The following is a 22,205-nucleotide window of genomic DNA, read 5'->3' as shown; positions in this document are numbered from 1 at the left end:
AAAGATTTTGATTTTAATATAAAAATAAAGATAAAGCCTTTTAAATCAATTTACTGTATAAAATCTATATATAAAATATACACAAGTTATAATTATATATATTTATATATATATATATATATATATATATATATATAAAATATATGTATATATTACGTTATATTTACATATAAATGTTATATGTAATAATATACAAAGAATATTTGAAATAATTGGCATTTATTTTGCTATAATTAAAATATACACTGTGTCATGGGTGAAACAGGCGAATAGTAATTAATAGTAACAAAATATCTGTATCGTTTCCTTTAATTTTTCTAGATCTCTTTTTCTCTTTCTTTTGTTTTCCATATATATTTTCACACGCAGCAAATATGGTATACACAGTATACAGATTTAATGTCAAAGACAATTAGCTTGGCTTATAGCAAGTTCCTCTGGATGCATTAGTTTGTCACGCTAATAGATCAATTAAAGCCTGTTGTACGTTAATTTTAGATGTAAAAGTTTATCTTAGGTAACTTAGATATTAATAAGTAAATGTAGTACAAGCATCTTGATTACAAAAGATCAGTATTTTATCACATAATGTGATAAATATTGAGCATATTGCATATTCAATTTGCTTATATATACAGGCCTTTACATGAATTTCAGTACAACAGTCTGTAATATACATCATCAGTAATATATTCAGTACTGGACACTCAATTAATTTCTAATCATGTTATCAATAATGCATCCAACAGGGTTCACAAAACAAATTCTATTAAAGATCTTCCCTTTCATTAACTTTTGCTTGATCGAATTAAGCCAAACTATTTGATGCCTTTACGACGTCTGAGAAAAAACTTTTGAATGTTTAAAGCTTTTTCAGCCTTGTGTACAATATAATTTCGATGTATCTAAACATAGTCCCGCATATTGTGTCTTATCTACATTCTCTAACAATTACGTTATTCAGTTTGCTTTCAATTTTGTAGTCGAAATCACAAATTCTATTAATTGTCAAAATTTTCTAGAGCCTGTATCATCATTTGTTGACAGTCTTTTCGCGATATGAAGAGCAGTCTTCGTACGGTCAACAGGAACTGCTACTCGCGCGATAGAAATGTGAAAGAAATATTAAAGTAATCTACAGATTGTATTTTCATTTCTGATCGTTTTGTCGCCTTAAGTCTACTTTAAACGAATTATAATTCACGCGATAAAATTCGGTATAGAAATTTATTTATAATTATACAATAAAATATTTTAAGAAATACATATAATATGTATGTGTGTAATGTATATGTTTATATATAAATGTATATGTTAACATATGTATGTATATATAAATGTATGTACGTGTTTATATACATTAGTATGTGACACATCAAAATGTAACAAAATTATAAATAGAATTTTATTTTAAATTTTGTCGCGAATTATAGATTTAAAAAGATCCTAAAAACTTCAATTTTATGTGCCACATGTCCTAATGTATGTGTATTTTATTTCTTTAAATATTTTCTGTATTACATGATATAAAATTATAAATGAAATTCAATAGATTTATCACGAATTATAAATCATCTAAAATAAACTTTAAACATTGATATTACTTAATTACTTCGAACGTTTAAGAAAACTTTGTTATTCTCAGTGTGTACATGCTGTTATTTTTTCGCCATATTCGTATCTTATTCTTTTTATACAAATCGAGCACACAGACGACACGCAAGTAATAGAACTTTGTTTCGAAATAGATTTTATCTATCTCGTTTTATTAAAGATAGATTAGAATTTGCCAAACTAACTATGGCAATATGTTTTACAATGACACATTCACAGGATGTCGATAGTATAATACAATTCTGCATAAATATTGTTAACTATGGTTATTGCTGCAATATGCATATTTTTTTCTTTTCTCATTACTACAGATGTATCATTTCATCGATACTATTTCAGCTAGGTTCGTCGTTTGCGTGCATTTCATGTATATACCCAGGACGCTCATATTTTAATTATATTCTTTTTTATATTTTTTTTTTACATTTTTTCTCTAAATTCTAATAATCATATCCTTACAATGTTATATCATAGTACAAATATACATACATATATATATGTATGTATTTTTTTGATATAACATACACAGATGCACACGATGTACATATATGTACAATTTGTTTTTCAGCTTGTAATCTGTCTTACACATTCTTTCGTGTGGTATACAGATATTAGATATTATACAGATATTAGATGATACGAAAATGAGTTCTGGATATTCCTTAACATAACTTACATATCATTCAAACGGTCATTATAAACGGTTGTATGAGATTAGACCATATATTTAGAGTATAACTATCTTTTGACTACACTATTTAATGAGTTATATAAGGAAGAAATATATTTTTATATAAGCCCTTGGTCCATAAGTATTTTCTTTTTTTTCTATTATATAGCAAGATTGTAATCACACAAATTAAGATTGTTTAAAAATAACTTGAATCAAGAGATATGATATTGAATCAACATATTAATTTTTTATACATAATATATATAGTGAATAAAGTATATAATAAAGAAATACTTGTGAACAAACTTAAATTTCTAAAGAATATGAGAATACTAATAATAAAGTATCATAGTACTAAAATATTGAGTTGCCCAGAAAATATGTCGAATTTTCAAAGAAGAATAAGAGTGACATTTTTTAATTCAAAATTATATATATGCATATTTGTTTTTTTATCTATCTGTATGTTCTGATATAGATTGAAATACTGGCAGTTACTGAAAAATCATTCATATACCTGAAATACAATTACATTGAAATCAGTACCTGACACTATTAGAAGAATCGCTCTTCATTTACAGATACTGTATGATGGGGTATATGATAGTTAACACTAGCATTAGTTATTGTTTATAGTTTCGAACTAGAACTGTCCCCATGTTCTTTTCTCGCTTGCATTCATGTAATTGCCACTTCAGGTCAATAAATTAACAAACTATTACATGGTAATTAGCTTGTGTCGTACAACAAAGTGTCCCAAATTGATTCATGATGTATATTACATTTTTTTCGTTTAAAATAACTAGCCAAACACGTTGGCTAAGTAGATCAGTGATGGGACACTTTGTATACTTTTATTCGTATATATTTATTCTTTGTAGTTAAACTTCTTGCACTTTTCGTTTTTTTCATTTGTAAATTCGAATTATATTTATCTTAATTCAGTGTATGATTAGTGAAGAAAGTTTAACTATAAAAAACAAACTTATGATGTATTGCCAGTTAAAACGCGTCAGAACGTAGTCTATGTAACATCAAACTTAATTATCCTCATTATAACTACACATTGGTGTCACATTAATTAAAAGTTGTTTTAATTATTTAATTGTATATTAAATGTATTTAAATGCAAAAATATGATAAATTTCTTGGATATTCTGTGAGAAACTTTTTAATATGCAAAATAATATATTTTATTTTGCGGTACAACTCAATATATTAGATATTTAGATATATTTGTTAGTTACAAATTACGAATAAAGAACAAACAAAAAGGAAATGAGAAAATGGTTCTTATAATGAGGATGGACAGCGAAGTTTTTATATACTTTATATGATTACATCATATATGTTGTTGTTGTAGTAATTATTGAATTATTTTATTATTTTTTGATACACAGAGAAAACCTTGTCATAGTCTTTATAAATAGAACAAATGACATAAAAAAAATACAAATTTTGTATAAATTATCATATTGACAGATTATCGTCAACCTCAATCAACCTTGTTACTGAGAAGAAAACGTGACACGTGCATTTTTAAACTTCTAAAGTATATTTTACATGATAACATTGATTCCATTGTTTAACATTGATTTCGAATCACTGGTTTCGCGCAACGATTGTTTACTAATCGTTAAATGAAAATATTAATGCTCTCTAGTGTTAATATTCGTTATTAATTATTCATTCTACATTATTAACTTGTTATTAATGTTAATTTCAGTTATGCTATTACTAGCACGTGCTTCCTTTATAACATATTAAACACGGGGAATTCGGAGCTTGCTGCACGAACAGTTTACAATCTTACAAGGGATACTCAAGAAGTGACAAAAGCCTTTTGGGGAAATGTATATATTTTTGAAAAGTACCGATCTGTATAATTGGAGCTTAGAACTAAAACAATATATTTGAACTCTGCAAGAAACTGAATCAAATGATATCTAAATGTAACCATTGTTTTAGTTTGAACTCAAGTTATGCATGCACGGATAAAAAGTAATTTTAATCAAAATTGACCCCCTCTCAATCCCTCCTCTTGATTTTTTACCTTTGACCTCATTTCAAACGACAATGCTATATACTGTTAACTTGTCTCGGTGAGTATTTTTCAAAAATATATATTTTCCTAAAAAGGATTTCCTAAGGGATACTCATGAAGTGACAAAAGCCTTTTGGAGAAATAGTCATGGTACCATACAAAACAATGTTAAGTATGTTAGATATCATTTGATTCAGTTTCACGAGCAGAGTTCAAATATATCAAAGCAGTTTTGCAATTACAAGATTTTATGCTAAACACTAATTACGGCTTTTTCAACATATTTACAAAATGGTCACCATTTTTTCCGATAATGGAAATAATAGAACAATTAAATTTTGATTAAAAAAAATTTTTTTGTACTTGATTTTGCCATTCTTTTTCAATTTTTCAATTTTTTTGTACTTGATTTTGCCTCTCTTTTTCAATTTTTTTTTATCTAACGTAACAAAAGTACGTTTAATAAGTAAACTTATCTTATTTTTTAATATTATAACTAAATTATAACTTAAAATATTAGGAAAAAATTTTTGCTCTAGCTCTAGTTGTACACACGCCTAAAATGATAATTCATTAGCCTAAATAAATTTCAGGATTACATCGCTTATACCTCGAATTGTTCAAAAATGTATTTCACCAAAAGGAGAATTTGGTCACTTTGTGAGTATCTCTTATTAGAAAATATATATATATATATATATATATATATATATATATATATATATATATATATATATGTGTTAGAAGCATGACCAATTTCTGAATCATTGAATTATATTGAACATATTGTAATGAATCTTCAAGTGGTGGGAGCAACTTCCACTAAACCAAGAAAAAAATAACTATACAAGTCCTTCACTAATTGACTTCACTAAGATTGTCCTTTTCTCTTCCTCTCTTTTTTCTATTTATTTCTTTTTTGAAAGTACAATTGATTTAAGTTGTAAAATATTTGCCTGACAAATAACAAAAGAAAATTTTTAAGCCATGCATATAGATTGATGTAATTACAGAAAAGATTCATTCCAATATGTTATACAACTTAATGATTTCAACAATTTAGAAGTATCCACAATATTTATCTACATCTGTTTGTTTTCTTTTCATGTTGTTTTTTTTAATAATTTCTGTTTTTAATTTCTATGTGACATTCCATATCTCAACACTCTCCAGCATCTGAATATACATGGAAACTCATTTTAAATATTAGAAAAGTTCTAAAGAGTACAAGTAGTCCAAAGTTATTACTTTACAAACTTTTTCATTCATTCATTCCTTCCTTTCCTTCCTCTTTTTCCCCAATTCAGTCTGACTGTAATCTGTATTCCAAATGCACTCAACTTGATATTACAAATACTTTGAATTAATCAATCAGCAAAAAAAGAATTTAGCCAAACCAAGATTTCTTGGTTAATTAGTCAAATAAAGTATTTGTAATACTAAATGGAATGCATCCTATATCTAGTGAAAGAATAGTTCGACCTGTATATAGTAATAAAGTAAGACTCAAAGAGTCAACAATCAATAGAAAACACAATAGCGTTGTCGCTAAGGATAAGCACAATTGCTGTCACTGTTTTTTATGCAATGTTATTCTTAAATTATCAGACGGGATCTCTACACAGAGAAAACGAAACTTGAAGGGCTATTTTCTTACAGGATGACCTTTTGATATATATTGTAGTATTCTATCTAGGACCTTCTTAAAGTTACGCGACGGTGTGAAATGATAAGATTAGTGTTGATTAATATACCTGGTTCCATTTAATATGGTTGATGTCTCTGAAATTGACGAGGTCCAGGACCATTTCCTCGTGGTTTGGGTCCATAACCCATGTTATCGTAGCCGTCATATCCGGCATAATCATAATTGGTGTACATATCGTCGTAACCACCATGGTAGCCATTATAATCCGGAAGATAATAACCACCACCATATCCATAACCATAGCCAGGTGCCCAGAAACCTTGACTTCTTGGATCTGGGTTAACCTTGACTTTCTTTACATCTACTTCCTTACCATTTATTGTTTGTTTTGGAGTTTTCAGTAACTTATACACGACGTCCTTTGAGTCAAACGTGATAAAACAGAAACCCTTTCGTTGATTTTTGACTTTGTCAAAAGGTGCTTGAAGCTCAACAATGGTGCCGTATTGTGCAAAGTGACTCTTGATATCATCATCCGTGATTTCTGGTGTAAGGCCACCGACAAAAACTTTACCATGTTGAGGTTTTTTGCTGACCCGCTTTGGATCTACCTGTATAATCATGAAACAAAATTATAAGTATACACAATAAATTGCAACTGATTAAATACCTTCCCATTATGTATCAGGAACAAATTTCCAAAAAAAATAAAAGTTTTTTCCTTTTTATATTACATATACATAATCAAGTAATAAATATAAAATAGAGACAATGAATTAAAATATGCTAAATGTAGAGGTTAAGAATGCTCAGAAAAGTGCTAAAAACGTGAAAGGAGCAATAATTCCTATTTCTCATTGCATAATATAACGTTTGTAGCATATTTCTTATACTGCAATGTCAAAGAAAGGATATAATGCGATCATAATATTTTGAACATTAAGAAAATTGAAAAAAAAAAAAAAAAAAAAAAAAAAAATTTTTTTTGAACCAATTCGATCCACATTGGAGTCTATTTCAACGGCATCGCGTACCTTGCGCTTATTAATATAATGCTCGCCAGACGCGAGCAGCTTGTCGATGGTCTTGGGATTGGCAAACACCATAAAGGCGAAGCCGCGCGAAACACCGGTGTGAGGGTCGACCTTGACGGAGATACTCTCGATGTCCCCGAATTTACTGAAGTGCTCGTGGAGCTCTTTGTCGGTGGTGCTACGAGACAATCCCCCGACGAAGAGTTTCCGCTCGTCGTCCTTACCGGGTATACCGGCCGTGGGCTGCTGCTGATTTGGACCTTGTCCCTGATTCTGATGGCCCGCAGAATCCTGATTCCCTGGTTGATCATGTCCATTAGTCTTCTCACCTTGCGCTTGAAAGTCCATAGCTGACGCCATCGTAAATTCACACGCTCCTGATACAGATGAAAGCGAGAGGGTTGCGAAACTATGAGGACTTATCGCCCACGTAAAAACCTTCCTCGGAGGACAATTGATAGTGAGGCACAAAATCTGGCACCAGGCCGATTTGCTCCGCCCTACACACAAATGACTTCGGAGAAAGACGCGTGGCGCGAATTTAATCCTGGCTACTAGTGACCGGTGTGCGTGCTTCGGAAAGAGCACCGGCGAAAGAGAACTCAAAGTAGATAAATCTGTGATGCGGGAACCGAAATGTGCTCGGACATTCCGGGTCTCTGATTCGTTCCCGCCATTTTATGCACTATCTCCGCCAATCACGTCGTGGACGACGAGCGGCGTTATCCGGAAGTCGAGCAACAAGCCAAATGGCACAATTTTTACAAGCGCATTTGTCACGATGTATCTTCGCAATTGTTGTTATAAAATAAAATTATCAATTTTTGCGTTCTTTTCTCGCTTGGAAAAATTTATATAGCGAATATCTTTGCGCATTCTTTGTTTTATTAATCATAGAGTATAAAATACATAGATGGAGCATCAACTGCTAACTGTTAATATCGACACGGTGTGGAGGGGATGTTTAAAAACGCAAACAGGAACGCATTATGCGATATTGTTTCTATTAATTTTCTATTTTTTATTATATTATTACGGCCTATGTTTATACAATTATATTATATTATATTATATATTATATCTATATTATGTATTATATATATATATTATACTATATATACATATATATATATACATATATATATACATATATATATATATATACATATATATATATATATATATATATATATATATAGATATATATATATACATATATATATATACATATATATATATTATATTTTATACTATATATTATATATTTTATATAATATATTTATTTGTTAATAAGAATATTTGTGAGTCAGCTCTCCTATTTTTTAAAAAACTCCATCTTCATCTCGACTAAGAGCCAAACGCGATGTTATTGCGACAAATTAAGATTTAGAAATTTTTGGAATATTTATTTGTATATAATATATTTTATATAATATATTTATTTTTACGAAAATTTTTGCGCTTTAACTCTATGTATTTCATATTCTATGGAACCGCCGCCATGAACACGTGGCAATTTGCGCTGTGACATATGTCGGGTGACAATATATGTCAGACTCGCTGATTGGCTGTTATATCAAGAAATTTTCAGAATCTCAGGAATTCTCTATCTCACAGCCAATCGGTATGTCCGATAAACTCGTTGAATAACAAATGATAGTACCTTGAGCACTTGTGCAAATGAAATGAATGCTTCGCTCTCTCGCCGTGCGCAAGACGTCGAGTGGAAACGTTTGTCCCGGCAAATGTTTCAATTTCTTCAATTTTAGGTAAATGCAATAAAAATCAATATCGCCATTGTCCATGACCGCAAAGTTATGCAGTGATCGTTACGTAGTTTTCGATCTTCTTACGATCGTTTAGAAAATAAAATTCTTTACGTTTGTTCCGAGACGCCCGCCAAGAAATCTTCTGCCAACGAGGTGTGTACGATACCAAAAATTTACCGGGTGACGATATTACTATACATTGTAACATAACCTATATTGATCATAAAATCATCTATAAATATTAAATTTTCTTTCAGTCCAAGTTACACAAGAGAGATAAAATTTTAGGCTTAATAATTATTGAAAAAAAAAATTCTGCTATAAGTTAAGCTATTATATTGCAGTGTTCAGTGGAAAATGCAATTTTATTTGTATATTACTTTTAACCATTAAATATAACATTTAATTATATTATAAGGCATTAAAATTTTGTTTAACAAACTTCATTTTAATGTAATGCAATTTCTTATATAGAAAACACTAATAAAAAATGGCAAGTAAACGGTCTGCAACAACAGAATTAAATCATGATAATTGGAATGAAGAGAATGAACCAGAAGAGGCGGGTACGTTTGCAAAAGCAGCAAGCGATGTACTCGAAAAGAGAGTTATGAAAACAGCTAGACGTCACTTTCCATCAAGAGATGTAAGTGTGTATATAAGGTTTGTTTGCATCGCATGACCCAACTTGCTCCTTTTTACTTCAATGCGCTCGTATTGGTCCAATTCGAGAAGCGCACTAATACGAGCGCATTGGAGTAAGAAGGAGCATGTTGGGACATGTGACGCGAGTAAACCTTATAAGTTTCAACTATTTTTTATCAATTACATTCTTTTATTACTATTCTGTTTAATCTATTTTAGGGCGCTATGAAAAGCGCATTTGGAACATTTGCAGGTTTCAAAACTACTTCTGCAACTAGTTCGTCCCCATTTGGTTTTTTAGCTAACGTAAGCACAACTTCTACTACAACTACTGCTACATCAGCGGCAACTTTAAATACAAGCAACAGGAATATCGCTAGCAATGGTTCTAAAATTCTTGAAACTGATACAAATAAAGTGGAAGACACAGTTAAAGTACAGACATTGTCGAGTACAAGTTCAAGCAAAACAGTTTTACCTGAGCAAGGGAATGAAAATACAAAGAGTCATTCATCAGAATATTACGCGAAATTGAAAGGACTGAACGAGAGCGTTGCTGCATGGATAAAAACTCACGTAGATGCAAATCCATTTTGTATATTAACACCTATATTTAAAGATTATGAGAAATATTTGAAGGAGATCACATTGAAAGAAGAGAGCACAAAGAGACGAGCTTCGCAACATGTGACACAAACTGCACAAAACGATAATCAAAAGGATACAAGTGCAGAGAAAAAACTTGACACTTCCTCATTTGGCACTTCAAATACAAATACAAAATCTGTTTCAACTGCAGGAACAGATTGGAAACCCGAAAAGTCGATATTTTCCAATATCACTACAAAATCGATATTCGGTAATACGGAAAAAAAGGAAAGTCCTAAATCTCAATCGATATTCAGCAATACAGACATAACTCCTGATAAAGGTAGATCTATTTTTGGAAACATAGAATCGAATGTCGCTAGTAAGAGTATATTTGGTAATGCAAATGTGGAAAGTAATCCCTTCTTACACAAATCCTCTGCTATTTCGGATGAAGGGAAAACGAACGAAGAAGACATGAAATCTGATACAAAATCTGTAGCTCCTACTTTTCCAGTTTCCACTTTTAGTTTTGGACAAAGTTCCACTACTAATAATGTGACTGCTGGATTTAGCTTTGGAAGGTAATTTATTCATCAATTTACTTATAATTTCTTTATGTGAATTGTAAATATATATTATTGTACGTATATATACATATATATGTATACACACACATGCACACATATATTTATTTATTTTTGATTATTTTACAGTGCAAAGCCATTTTCATTTGCCCCTCAAGCAGTGAAACCGCAAGATTCCGAGGATAAAACGGATAATGAAAATAAAGATGAAGAAGATGAAGAACCACCAAAACCAGATTTCAAACCAGTAACTGAAGAAGGTGCTGTTTATGAACAACGGTATGTCATAATTTTTACATAATCATAACATAATCAGTTATCAAAAGAAACTACATGATATATATTTAAAAGTTAGAATTAAGTAGTTTTTTTTATAACTTTATTAAATTATTAATTTTTTTTAGATGTAAAGTTTATATAAAGAAAGATGACAACTTTAGTGACAGAGGTGTTGGCATGTTATATTTGAAACCAACACCAAATGAAAAGACACAATTGATAGTACGCGCTGATACTGCTTTGGGTAATTTATTACTCAATACTTTATTGACTCAAAGTATTCCTATCAAACGCATGAACAAGAACACGATAATGTTAGTCTGTCTACCAATGCCAGACTCTTTACCACCACCAGTCCCAATGTTATTAAGAGTAAAAACTAGTGAAGTTGCGGATGAACTATTTGAAACATTAAATAAACATAAAAAATAGAAAATCAATTAGGTGACTAAATGACTTGCAGATTGGAGCAATTTTATTTTTTTTATATTCTCATGCTAAGAATCAATAAATATAGTTATAGTAATAAATCCTAATTCATACTTAATGTGTAATTTGTTCATTAATTAATAAGGTGTCCAGGTTTGTTAATTGTCCATTAAATAAAAAATTTGTAAATGTAAATTTTGCAAAAATGCTCAGAAAATTATATAATACTTAAACATTAAAAGTCACCAATAATGAGTAAATAAAGACATTTCGCGAATTAAAAAAATGATCAATCTTTCCTAATTGTTACTTCATCTGTGCAGACATTGTAAAAAAATGTAATTAATGTTTTCTTATTAAGTTCTAGATCTCAAATAAGAGATATAATTATTTTTGAAAGGATATCTTTATATTTACATGTATGGCATTATTTGGAATGATGTTACTTGGATGATTGTTGCTAATATAATCAGTAATATGTAATAATAATACAGTGAACATATATGTACATAGTAGAAACACTAGTATATATTAAATAGGTAATCTACCTATACACATGTAATGGCTGCTGAAATATTCTGTACTCTATTATAAGTACAAAAAAATACAGATTACATGAAATTATTTGATATTTTTATTACAGCATTCTTTTATGAAATAAAATTCTTGACTTATTAATTACAGATAAGCAAATATCTGATGTCATTATATGCTAATATATTGTGTAATAAACATAAAATTTGCACAATTATAGTAGAGTAGTAAAAAAATAATGAATATTGGCTTGGTTAGAACAATAATATTGATTTTTTAATATATATAGGGTTATAAATTCTCAATCTTTCAGATTTTGTCATTATTTATACATTTATTATATATGCTTGGCAAAATTATTTCTATCTCAAAGTTTTATCTCTTAATCAAAAGTATATATTTTCTTTGGATGATACACTACTATTATATATAAATATACAAGGAATATATTAAACAATGTAATTCTTTTCATAATATACATGCGAGAAAAATATCGTCATAAACGATTTTTAGATAAAAAGTGATTAAAAAACATCAAATTTGTGATATATACTAAATCTCTTATAATTATTATAGCAGAAGCCTTTAAATTACATTTGCACTCCGAAATCTCTCGTATATATAACGCGAATTTTTTTGTTATCTATATAAATCTATACCATTAGATAAAGCTTTGAAAGCTTTTCAAATTTTACAAAATTGAATTTTTACTACTTGTATATATATACACTAGTTTTCATTCAATTTAATAATCAGTTGCTGCTTGTATTTATATCTAGAATTATACATACAGTATGTAAAAATCTGAAACATGAACATTCTTAGATGCTTAACATGTTCAATAATATTAAATGGTATACAAATTTTTGTCTAATGTATTAATATTTCAGAGTGTTACGAAATTAAAAAGAATATATCTATTCTGTATGTACAAAACTAATATAGTTGCTTAAATTCTATATATATTGTGTAGAGACATGTAATTTACATAACAATATATTATTAATATGGCCTATACAAGAGAAGAAAATAATCAGCTAATTTTTTTATAAAAAATTATGATGCTGTGATCGCCTGTACTGTTCACCAATTGTACTATTATATGTTTCGTGAGAATGTTATACGATACAATATATGTATAAATGGTTTCAAGTTCTTTGAGCCATAAACGGTGTTAGAGCACCCATCTGTCCTAGGCCTAGTTGAATATGCTGCATATGAATTTCTATACAATTTTGAAATACTTGTTGATTCTGTGGACTAAGTTTTGATCTTATCTGCTCCATAGTACCTTGCAACACTTTGAGCTCGTATGCGTTTCGATCGGAATCTGATAAGCTCTGTTATACAAAATTACGAGAAAAAATATCTTTAGTAATCAAACAAATGGAAATATTTCAGAATAAATTTCCTTAAAATTCATTTTTACCTTTACTTGTAACATCAGCGCAGTCAAATCTGTTACCAATTGATTCATCTTTCCTGGTGCTTTATCATTTATCATATTATTTCTAGCGACCATATCCACAGCTTCTTGCTTACATTTTTCTCGGAGATGCGATGGAGCTAACATCGCCGCCACGCTAGGTTCGGGCGCCATTTCCTGACACAATTCTTGTATATCATTCAAAAAATCTTGTAATGCTCCATTCATTCTTTCTAATTCGACGACAAGTCTAGAAATGACAAGATAATATAACAAAGATATGATTTATCATAAACATCTCTTATATGTATAATAAAAATATAATTAGTCTATATATTTCATACCCTGCATATCTTCTTTCAAAATCAGGAGGTAATGGTTCTCCAAAAGAACGTCTCTTTTCAGCTTCCCCGTTCATTTCTTTCAATTTTTTAATTTTAATCTTCTTATTTGCGAGTATCTTATTCACCTTTACCATAAATTCGAGTAACTTCAATGGATAACCATTCATTGTGCCACCAATATGCTTCTTTGGTATAGACACAGATGCATTGGATATCAAAGGATCGTTAGTTAATCGTGGAGATAGCTTCATTGCATATGGTGGTGAAGGTACATATTGTAAAGGCCGCGGTCTGAATTTCTGAGCGAATGATGCAACGCTGATTGTTTCCGGTGGTTCGTTCGACTAGTAGATTTTAAATAAAACCCATATTAATATAAATCTATGCAAATGCCAAATTAATTCGATATACTTTCTGAGAAAAGAAAAAAAGAGACATACCAAAACTTCATAATCCGGAACACTATGCGTTCCGAGTCCAGCTCTCTCAAACGTGATTCTGTAAGTATTATTGCTAGTATCGACGGCGTCGATACTTCCGGTGAATAAACCATCCTGAGGTTTTCTCAATCTTGCCGTCACTTTTGTACCAATTACTAATTGCAACGGTATTTCAGGTGGCAAATCCTTAAAGCTATTTATATCTGCAGTTTTTCTCTGTTGCAGCATTCGTATCTTCTGTCGTTTTCTTTCTAATTCGCGTCTCTCTTCTTCAAAGAACGATTGTGAACATCTTCGTGGTTTGCCCATCATTCTTCTAATCTTGCACCATTCTACACGTGTAAGTTTGCGAGTTTTTAATTGTGGAAATGATTCTTTCAGACATATCATGAAGTCGTTATCGCCCTCGAATAATATTCTGCAAAATAACATGTATTATAAAAATTGTCTGCTATATATTTCACAAAATTTATTAATACTTTTATAATCTTCAATATATTATACATACTTATCAATATTGCTGTAAAACCACTCGTAACAAACCCATTTATGTGCCTTTGGCAATTTTAATAAATTTCTCAGTCTCATACCAATTTTTTGCCCTATTTTTCTATCTGGTGATGAAGGTTGTGATAACTTATCAGAACCCTTCTCCTGCTTGATAGGAGTAGTTATGGGAGTTGACGGTTGTGAACTACTTGTACTTTTTTTCGGTTCATTCAATAACTTGGTGTGTCTTTTCAATGGTGATGGACGCAACATCTTTTTAGGAGACTGTTTTGCCTCTGCACTCATTGGGTCCTTCTTAATCCTATAAATATATATATAATCATACAGTTAATCAATATTTAATTATCATCAATTTTCATTTTTAAATTTACCAAAAAGTTTACCTATGATGTGGATGATTTATTAAAACATCATCATAAAACAACTTGTTCTTTTTTCTAATTCTTGCAGGCATTCCTCTGCGATTTAACACCTGCACTGGTTGTGTCGGGAGACTTGGTTTAACAGGTGGTTGAGTGCCTACTCTTTGTAGACCAAGAGCCGCTGGTCCAAGTTCTGGTATCGGTTCAGGTTCTTCAGCATCCATCTGTTGATCCATCTGTTGATCTATTTGTTGATCTATTTGATGATCCATTTGCTGATCCATTTGCCGATCCATTTGTTGATCCATTTGTTGATCCATCTGTTCATCTATTGAATGATTTAAAATCTGTTGCTCATCCATTTCCATCGTCTCATCATCAATAACTTCCGTTTTGATTTCATCAATTGCTAAATATCCACCATTTTTTATAGATAACAGTGCTTCTGCAGATTCACCTAAACAAATTTATTTCAAACTGATATATGTGCACATACATATGATTGAATAGAATAATTTTCTAAAAATTAAAATATATACATCTCTATAAATAAAATTATTAATACTTAAATAAAAGTTATTATAATACAATGTACAATGTGTATAATTTTTTAACACAATTAAAAAAAATTAAAAAGGATATATGTATATGTATTAATAATATACATTTACATATATATATATATATATACTTGAACATTAAGCCTCAACATATTAAATTTATATCTTTTATCGTATATAAATTTGAAAAGACCAACTCTTCCCTCCTCTCCAATTCAATTATAAGAGAAAGGGGGGAACAAATTTGGTTTCCTCATAAAAACTAGAGTTTCGCTCGAGAACAAATTTAAAAGAGTTACATGGTATCGATGAAAGATTGGCCGTAGAAAATATCGACCGTACAAACTATTCGTACGGCGTAAGAGGAAAAGTGACATAACCAAACACGAGTGTTTGGTAAACAGACTGGGCGCAGGATCGAGCAAAGCATCGGATTCGTATCGCGGGATCGTCGTGAGTATCGGCTCGTCGAGATACAAAGGACGAATAATTCGCCGCCCGATTCGGGACGACGTCGCCCAGGCGTAAGAGAGAAGAATCACGGCCGTCCCGCTTGAATCGTGTGTTGGACATTTTTGAAATTTTAAACCCGACACGCTCGCGATCGCCGTTCGAACGGCGATTACGGACGTCCGGGCGGCGTCCCGCGGGCTGCGAGCCACCAGATCGATAAATCGGGAACGCGAATTCCGCCGAGCCGGGTCCCCGAGGATCCCCAGGGCTTGGCGTCCCGTAAATTTCCGCGAAAATAACAGAAAGTTTACTCACTTTCAACCACGTCCGCCATGTTGACAGTCAGTGATGCATCATGGGTACGCGCTTCCCGACTCGACGTTCGCAGTCCGCCATCTCGCGTGGTCGAATCCGGTTGGTTCTGCCATCGCGGAAGTCACGCGCCGCTTGTCGCGTTATGAATCTTTCTGGGCTGCGCGGAGTTTCGGTAAGGATGCAATAAGAATTATTTATTATTTTATAATCCGTCTTAGTGGCCGATTAAGCGAGTTGTCAGTTACTTATCTTATCAAACTTGTACGTAGAGATAAGTCACTTAATTGCTCGCTAATAGATATTCACGAATTAACGACGATCTTAATGAATAATTAATGATGAGTTTTTTTTTACGTATTTTGTAACACGACAGATGTTAATGAGAACTGCAATGTTTAAAGTTAATTCTTCTCCCTTTGATACAGACAACTTTTGCTTGCAGCAAAGTTCGGCTAACCTCATTAAAATTTTAGATTAGCATGGTTAGGTTTATTTTGGCACTGGTCTATTTTATTTGATAAAAAAATAGGACTGCACTTGGGATATATTATATATATTATTCAAAAAAATCTTTTGAATTATTATTTAATATATATATTTATTATATATATATATTTAATTTTTATGTCAAAATTCGGATAATTGGAAATTGGAATAAATGTTCGAAAATGTTTCGAAACAGTCATCGAGTACAATTTTTCTCAGACAGGACATTCAGAAACGTAACCTTGATATGCACATTTTATAGCATTTTCGAGTGAAGCAGACTTGATCAATTCGAGAACGATTAATAACTTCATTGACCAATCGCAGCCATTACTCTGAAGAACAAATGGCTGTGATTGGTCAATCACGTCATCGATTAATATCGATTTTATTCGAAAACGCTATGCGTTTTCTCAATTGCGATTCACTTCAAGCGATACTGTAATATTATGTCCATTTTGTATATTTATTTTAATTTTAATCGATTAACGAATTATGTATCTTATTTGGTTAACGATAGCGTCTCTGACATATAAAAATTGTTTTGCTATTGATGGAACGCTAGTTAATATTAATAAATATTGCAGAGATAAAGACAGATTAATTACATCCGAGGAGAACGACGAATATTTGCTGGTTAGTGCCGAGAATCTTACGACTGTCATATTAGCATGTCGTTATTGGTAAGAGAATCATTATACATATATGAAATATTATATATGAATAATAATTATATATATGAATTTGCATTTTAATTTTAGGTTCTAATCGTTTATATAAGTCAATCAATAAAAATAATCAAATGTCTTTTTAAAATGTATTATTATTTAATTATTATATTTAATTATTATTTAATAGTATTTAATTATTATTTAATTATTATTTAATATTATTTAATTGTTAATGAGTTTTAATTATTTACACACATATATAAGTGTATTTTCTGAACCAATGTATTTCTCGGTAAACTTTTGGCAATTTAAATTTTCAGAAGCAACGATCAAGAAGAATCCCAACCAAAAATTTGGTATTATCAAGATCGATATCAAAAGGAACCGGAAAAAGAAGTCGAATTAGGAATGGATAATAACGTTTCGTATAGCAGAATTTACACAACGCCAGATCTTTCTCTGGTTATTAAAAGCTTCTCAATCGTCGATGCTGGAATTTATCGATGTCATGGTGAAGAGGGACAAGAAGAAGAAAACAAATATAATTATAGGATTGAACGTAAATATTTAAATAATATATATATAGCATAACAATTAATGTAACATTTTATTTTTAATTATTTTTGATATATTATTTTGGATGTCTCTTTTCTCAATCATCTGTTTAGCTAGATATTTTTTAAATGTCACTTTATCGAAATTGAACAAATTATTCTTAACAATTTATTTATTAAAACAGCAACTCAATTTATATTTTTAGTAATATATTGATATATTACTAAAAATAATCGTACAATAATCATATATAATATTTGTAAATTTATATTTTTAATAATATTGATATATAATATATGAAAATGCTGTTGTATAAAATTGTTAAGAATAATTTTTCTAATTGTGTGTATATATATATAAAGAAATTATATATATATATATATATAACTTCTTTTGTAATTTTTTTTATATATAATATATAATATATTTGTTATTCACTCTGAATATGGAATCTAATATGGTCAGTCTTTAATAGCAATTCTCAAAGATATTGGCGGCGAATTTCTAGAAGAGGGAAACATAACTGAATGGGAAAAATATCGTGAAACATATTTGTGGCCTGTCACTACGAGATTTGCAGTAAATTAATCAACTTAATTGTTTAAATTATAAACGAAATAAATATATAGATTGTATTCTTTCTCTTCTTTTATGATATATTAAACAAAAAATAGAATATAAAATTCATTTTATTTAAATCACAATTATCTATATAGACATTCTTATTGAGACTAGTATAACATTTTATGTATATATAATATCTTTTAAATTTTCTAAGTAAATAAAAATAAAAAAATTTTTTAATTAAAATTCTTAAGTAGAAATTAAAACAAAAAGAAAAATCTCTTGGCAGGTCTCAAACATGATGGATTTAGCTGAGATTCGTGAGGAAGGAGTTACTCTTCAAGTAATCTCTGAATGGGGTCCATGGAGCTCGTGCAAGCAATGTATAAATAATCGCGGTATTAAGACCAGTAGGGGTTTCTGCAGATTAAAGCGTAGCATAAATTCAGCGAGTATTGTTTATATTTTTCTTTTTATTGTAGACTAATTTAGTCTACAATATCGAAAATTAAATTTTTTATTATTGTTTTATTAATTGTTTTATTATGGTGCTTATTATTATTTTAGACGATTATAGAAAGAAATGATTCGACCATTATACATTTCTTCCGAGGATCTCCTATACTTCCTTGCAAGTAAATATCTAGCATTTTAATTTCGATGCTTTTTGATTAAAATATATATATATTTACTATGCATTCTTAGATCTGTTTTGCTTCAAAATGAATTTCCCACTATCAGTCGTATCCTACGATATTTGCCGGAATTTATTTTAAAAGAACCTTGTATGAAATGCCCACGTATAAAGAAAAGAAAGAAAAGTGAAAAGTTTCGATATGTCAAGCGATACGTTCTTGCCGAAGGAGCGCATCTCGCTGTAGTTTGTCCAGAGTAATTAAAATAATTTTATACTTAATGTCATCACATGTTATATAAAATTTGAATGAGAAAATATTTTGTATTTAGATCAAGCACAGCATCGCAAGTAATTTGGAAAAAGGACACACTCATTTTAAAGAAAGGAACAGGACAGTCATTTCGTAAAAAAGATAAAGAGACTCGAGTGATGGTAGACACTTTTTCGACACTTTATTTAATAGGTAATGTAATATTATGTATTTTAGCTATTTTTTTTTTATAAAATTATCTACACAAGCTATTTTATAATCTTATTGTTAGATACATTTATATTTAATAAATTTATTTAAAAGTGTAAAATAAAATTTGATATTTTTTTTCTATTGTACTTTATAAAAAATATATATTTTTTATAGAAGTGTCCAAAGATGAGCAAGGCAACTATACCTGTTACGTGGATAACATTAACATGATGCGTTTAAAAGTCATCGTTATATCTAAAACTCGACTTTTAACACAAGGTAATAAATACACTTGATGAAAATTATAGTATAAAATATAAATGAATAAGTTTATATAGATATAATTATAAAAATAATAATAATGACAATTAAAGTTTAACTATTATATAACTAACTAATTAAGTTATATATTAATAACACATTCATTATATACACAAATAGATTTATATTATTTTTATAAAGCTTTTTTCCGGCATTTGAGCTACTTGGGAGTTATAATCTTTTTGACTTCGATCTGCTATTGCGCGGGTATAGTAATAACTTGTCGACAGAGAGATAAATTTCAGCCTTTGCCACAAGATGATCCATCAATGAAAGAACTTGAGTAGTTTGCCAAAAATACAATAACATATTAAATATTTTAATTTTGTAAATAATAAGTGCAATGAAATATTATGTTAACGTAAGTGAAATTTTTATTTTAAATTGTTAGTTTTCTGCTAATAATATATTTAATGTAAAATATAGTTTTTTATAATTTTTTTATATATATTTGTAAAGAATTAAAATTTACGAGAAAAATATATTCACAATTAATTAAAACGATATACTTATATTTTTCAATTAATAATATAAATTGTACAATTACGCCATCTTTTTATTAATTTCTAATGTTATTATATTAAATGTTTTAGCATTGTTTGATAGACCAGTTATCGGTTGAGAATGCTTCTTATGGCTATCTCTCTTTCGTTCCCTCGATCCGATTTTCTTTGGTATACGATGACCTTAAAGTGAAGTGAAAGGGGGAACTGGTGTGAGACAGCTACAAGGCGTACGTGTTCGTCTTCAGACAGTTCAGTTTAGTTTCAAAATGGCCATGTTTTATCATAGCTCCCGGCTTTTTATTTACGGAACACATTAATGAGCTAGTTAATTAATTGATAAAAGACTGACTAAAGATTAAGGCGACGAAATAGGATGAAATTTCAAACAAGTGTTCATGCGATCCTCGCGACTTTCTCCATAATCGCGATTCAAGAAAGTGTTGGTGAGTCTTTATTGTGAATGAAAGTTTTCTTTCTCAATTACATTATGGTATTCTTGGTATACACTTTTAATGTTCTTTTCCAATAATTTATGTGGAATTATAAATAAGGAAAAAATCAGAAATATATATATTCCATTTAATATTTTATTTTTAACGAAACAGTAATTTTTCCTTTTTAATAACAGATATAGAATATCAATATTTTAAATAGATGTTCTTTGATTTCTACACAATTTCTATAAATAAAATAAATTATCTAATTTAAATATAAACAATTTTTTTATAAAATACAACTTATATATATATATTTTTTTTTTATCTTATATTGTTAATACTTATACATAAAAATTATAAGTAGAATATTCTATACATGAAAACAATAAATCCTAGATCAGTAAATAAAGAATTCTATTAATCAATATCATTGTACTATGCAAGTGAAATAGTGAGAGTAAAAGTGATTCATTCCTCTCGTTTTTACAGGTATTCTTCGAAGATGCGTTAGCTGTAGATCGAGAGGAGACCTGGGGTCTTGCAAGGATCCTTTTATTATGAATTCTACGCAAATTGCACTTGAGAAAGGTGTAGATGCAGTACCCTGCGTTTCTGGATGGTGTGGAAAAATCATTGAAAGTCAAAATTTAAATAATGGTGAGTTATTTTGCTTTCAACATATTTATATTGGCATTAACAACAATTTATATTATTTTATAATAAAAATATAATAGACATTTCTCCGAGTTTTATATTAAATTATTTTATTATTAAAATAAAATTATATTAAGTAACAGAAAAGATTTTATAACTTGATAATTGTAATTTTTATTCTTCTATTATAAAATTCTTTTTAAACAATTCTGATAAATTTATTGGACAGAGTATGGTACTGCCACGCAGAGATTATGCTTCCAACGAGGTCCTGATGATACTGAGGAAAGATGTGCTTATACAGTGTGGAATTATAAAAAAGTGTACATGTGTCTATGCTACGGAGACCTTTGTAACGGAGTGATGAGAACAGGCGTTATTAGTAGGTTTTTAATAATGATAACTGTATGTTTAGTACGCTGGTTAGTTTGAGGACACAATAATGAATATCATGAATGAGCTAAAATGATTGAACATCTTGTGAGTATTTCATAAAACAAAAGTTTCTATAATAAGAATCTACTTTGATCAATATATTCTTATATATGTATAAAATAAAATGTGTTTTTTATAAAACATATTCTACAATAAGCGTCATAAGTAGTATATCTTATTATATATTTTACTTTATTAGATATATTTTATTTTATTCGTATT

The 22,205-nt window shown here is 29.5% G+C and overlaps 5 protein-coding genes across 7 annotated transcripts; 3 read left to right on the top strand and 2 right to left on the bottom strand.

Annotated features, from left to right (window-relative positions):
- Nucleotides 1–202: 202 nt before the first annotated feature.
- Nucleotides 203–7,678, bottom strand: LOC114936450 (RNA-binding protein squid). Its single transcript, XM_029309644.2, has 2 exons — nt 7,014–7,678; nt 203–6,590 (listed from the first exon to the last, which is right to left on the bottom strand). The coding sequence occupies exons 1-2, from the start codon at nt 7,371–7,373 to the stop codon at nt 6,096–6,098; spliced, it is 855 nt and encodes a 284-aa protein (XP_029165477.1). The 5' UTR covers nt 7,374–7,678; the 3' UTR covers nt 203–6,095.
- Nucleotides 7,679–8,688: 1,010 nt separating this feature from the next.
- On the top strand, nt 8,689–11,934 carry Nup50 (nuclear pore complex protein Nup50). Of its 2 annotated transcripts, none has more exons than XM_085486131.1 (5): nt 8,689–8,782; nt 9,257–9,428; nt 9,647–10,599; nt 10,732–10,881; nt 11,007–11,934. In XM_085486131.1, exons 2-5 carry the CDS (start codon nt 9,273–9,275, stop codon nt 11,311–11,313), a joined length of 1,566 nt encoding a protein of 521 aa, XP_085342257.1. In that variant the 5' UTR covers nt 8,689–8,782; nt 9,257–9,272; the 3' UTR covers nt 11,314–11,934. The 2 variants fall into 2 exon arrangements, with proteins under 2 accessions (XP_085342257.1, XP_029165465.2); XM_029309632.2 differs by having other exon boundaries at nt 8,690–8,935.
- Nucleotides 11,935–12,824: 890 nt separating this feature from the next.
- LOC114936473 (protein lin-9 homolog) lies at nt 12,825–16,333 on the bottom strand. The gene is made up of 7 exons (XM_029309674.2): nt 16,255–16,333; nt 14,948–15,383; nt 14,563–14,865; nt 14,055–14,472; nt 13,615–13,958; nt 13,274–13,520; nt 12,825–13,184 (listed from the first exon to the last, which is right to left on the bottom strand). Exons 1-7 carry the CDS (start codon nt 16,271–16,273, stop codon nt 12,993–12,995), a joined length of 1,959 nt encoding a protein of 652 aa, XP_029165507.1. The 5' UTR covers nt 16,274–16,333; the 3' UTR covers nt 12,825–12,992.
- LOC114936476 (uncharacterized) lies at nt 15,865–19,298 on the top strand. Its single transcript, XM_085486133.1, has 7 exons — nt 15,865–16,426; nt 17,328–17,423; nt 17,732–17,970; nt 18,442–18,545; nt 18,820–18,982; nt 19,098–19,165; nt 19,236–19,298. Exons 3-6 carry the CDS (start codon nt 17,820–17,822, stop codon nt 19,115–19,117), a joined length of 438 nt encoding a protein of 145 aa, XP_085342259.1. The 5' UTR covers nt 15,865–16,426; nt 17,328–17,423; nt 17,732–17,819; the 3' UTR covers nt 19,118–19,165; nt 19,236–19,298.
- rtv (QVR superfamily protein rtv) lies at nt 19,180–22,139 on the top strand. Of its 2 annotated transcripts, XM_029309676.2 has the most exons (5): nt 19,180–19,421; nt 19,497–19,630; nt 19,805–19,909; nt 21,384–21,551; nt 21,778–22,139. In XM_029309676.2, exons 1-5 carry the CDS (start codon nt 19,318–19,320, stop codon nt 21,978–21,980), a joined length of 714 nt encoding a protein of 237 aa, XP_029165509.2. In that variant the 5' UTR covers nt 19,180–19,317; the 3' UTR covers nt 21,981–22,139. The 2 variants fall into 2 exon arrangements, with proteins under 2 accessions (XP_029165509.2, XP_085342258.1); XM_085486132.1 differs by lacking the exons at nt 19,180–19,421; nt 19,497–19,630; nt 19,805–19,909 and adding exons at nt 20,235–20,312; nt 20,545–20,900.
- The last annotated feature ends 66 nt before the right edge of the window (nt 22,140–22,205 follow it).

The sequence above is a fragment of the Nylanderia fulva genome, unplaced genomic scaffold, assembly GCF_048542155.1.
Source record: "Nylanderia fulva isolate GAGA-0341 unplaced genomic scaffold, ASM4854215v1 Scaffold40, whole genome shotgun sequence".
Taxonomy (NCBI): domain Eukaryota; kingdom Metazoa; phylum Arthropoda; class Insecta; order Hymenoptera; family Formicidae; genus Nylanderia; species Nylanderia fulva.
The sequence above is the reverse complement of the archived record's forward strand: the minus strand, read 5'-3'. Positions and strand labels throughout refer to the sequence as shown.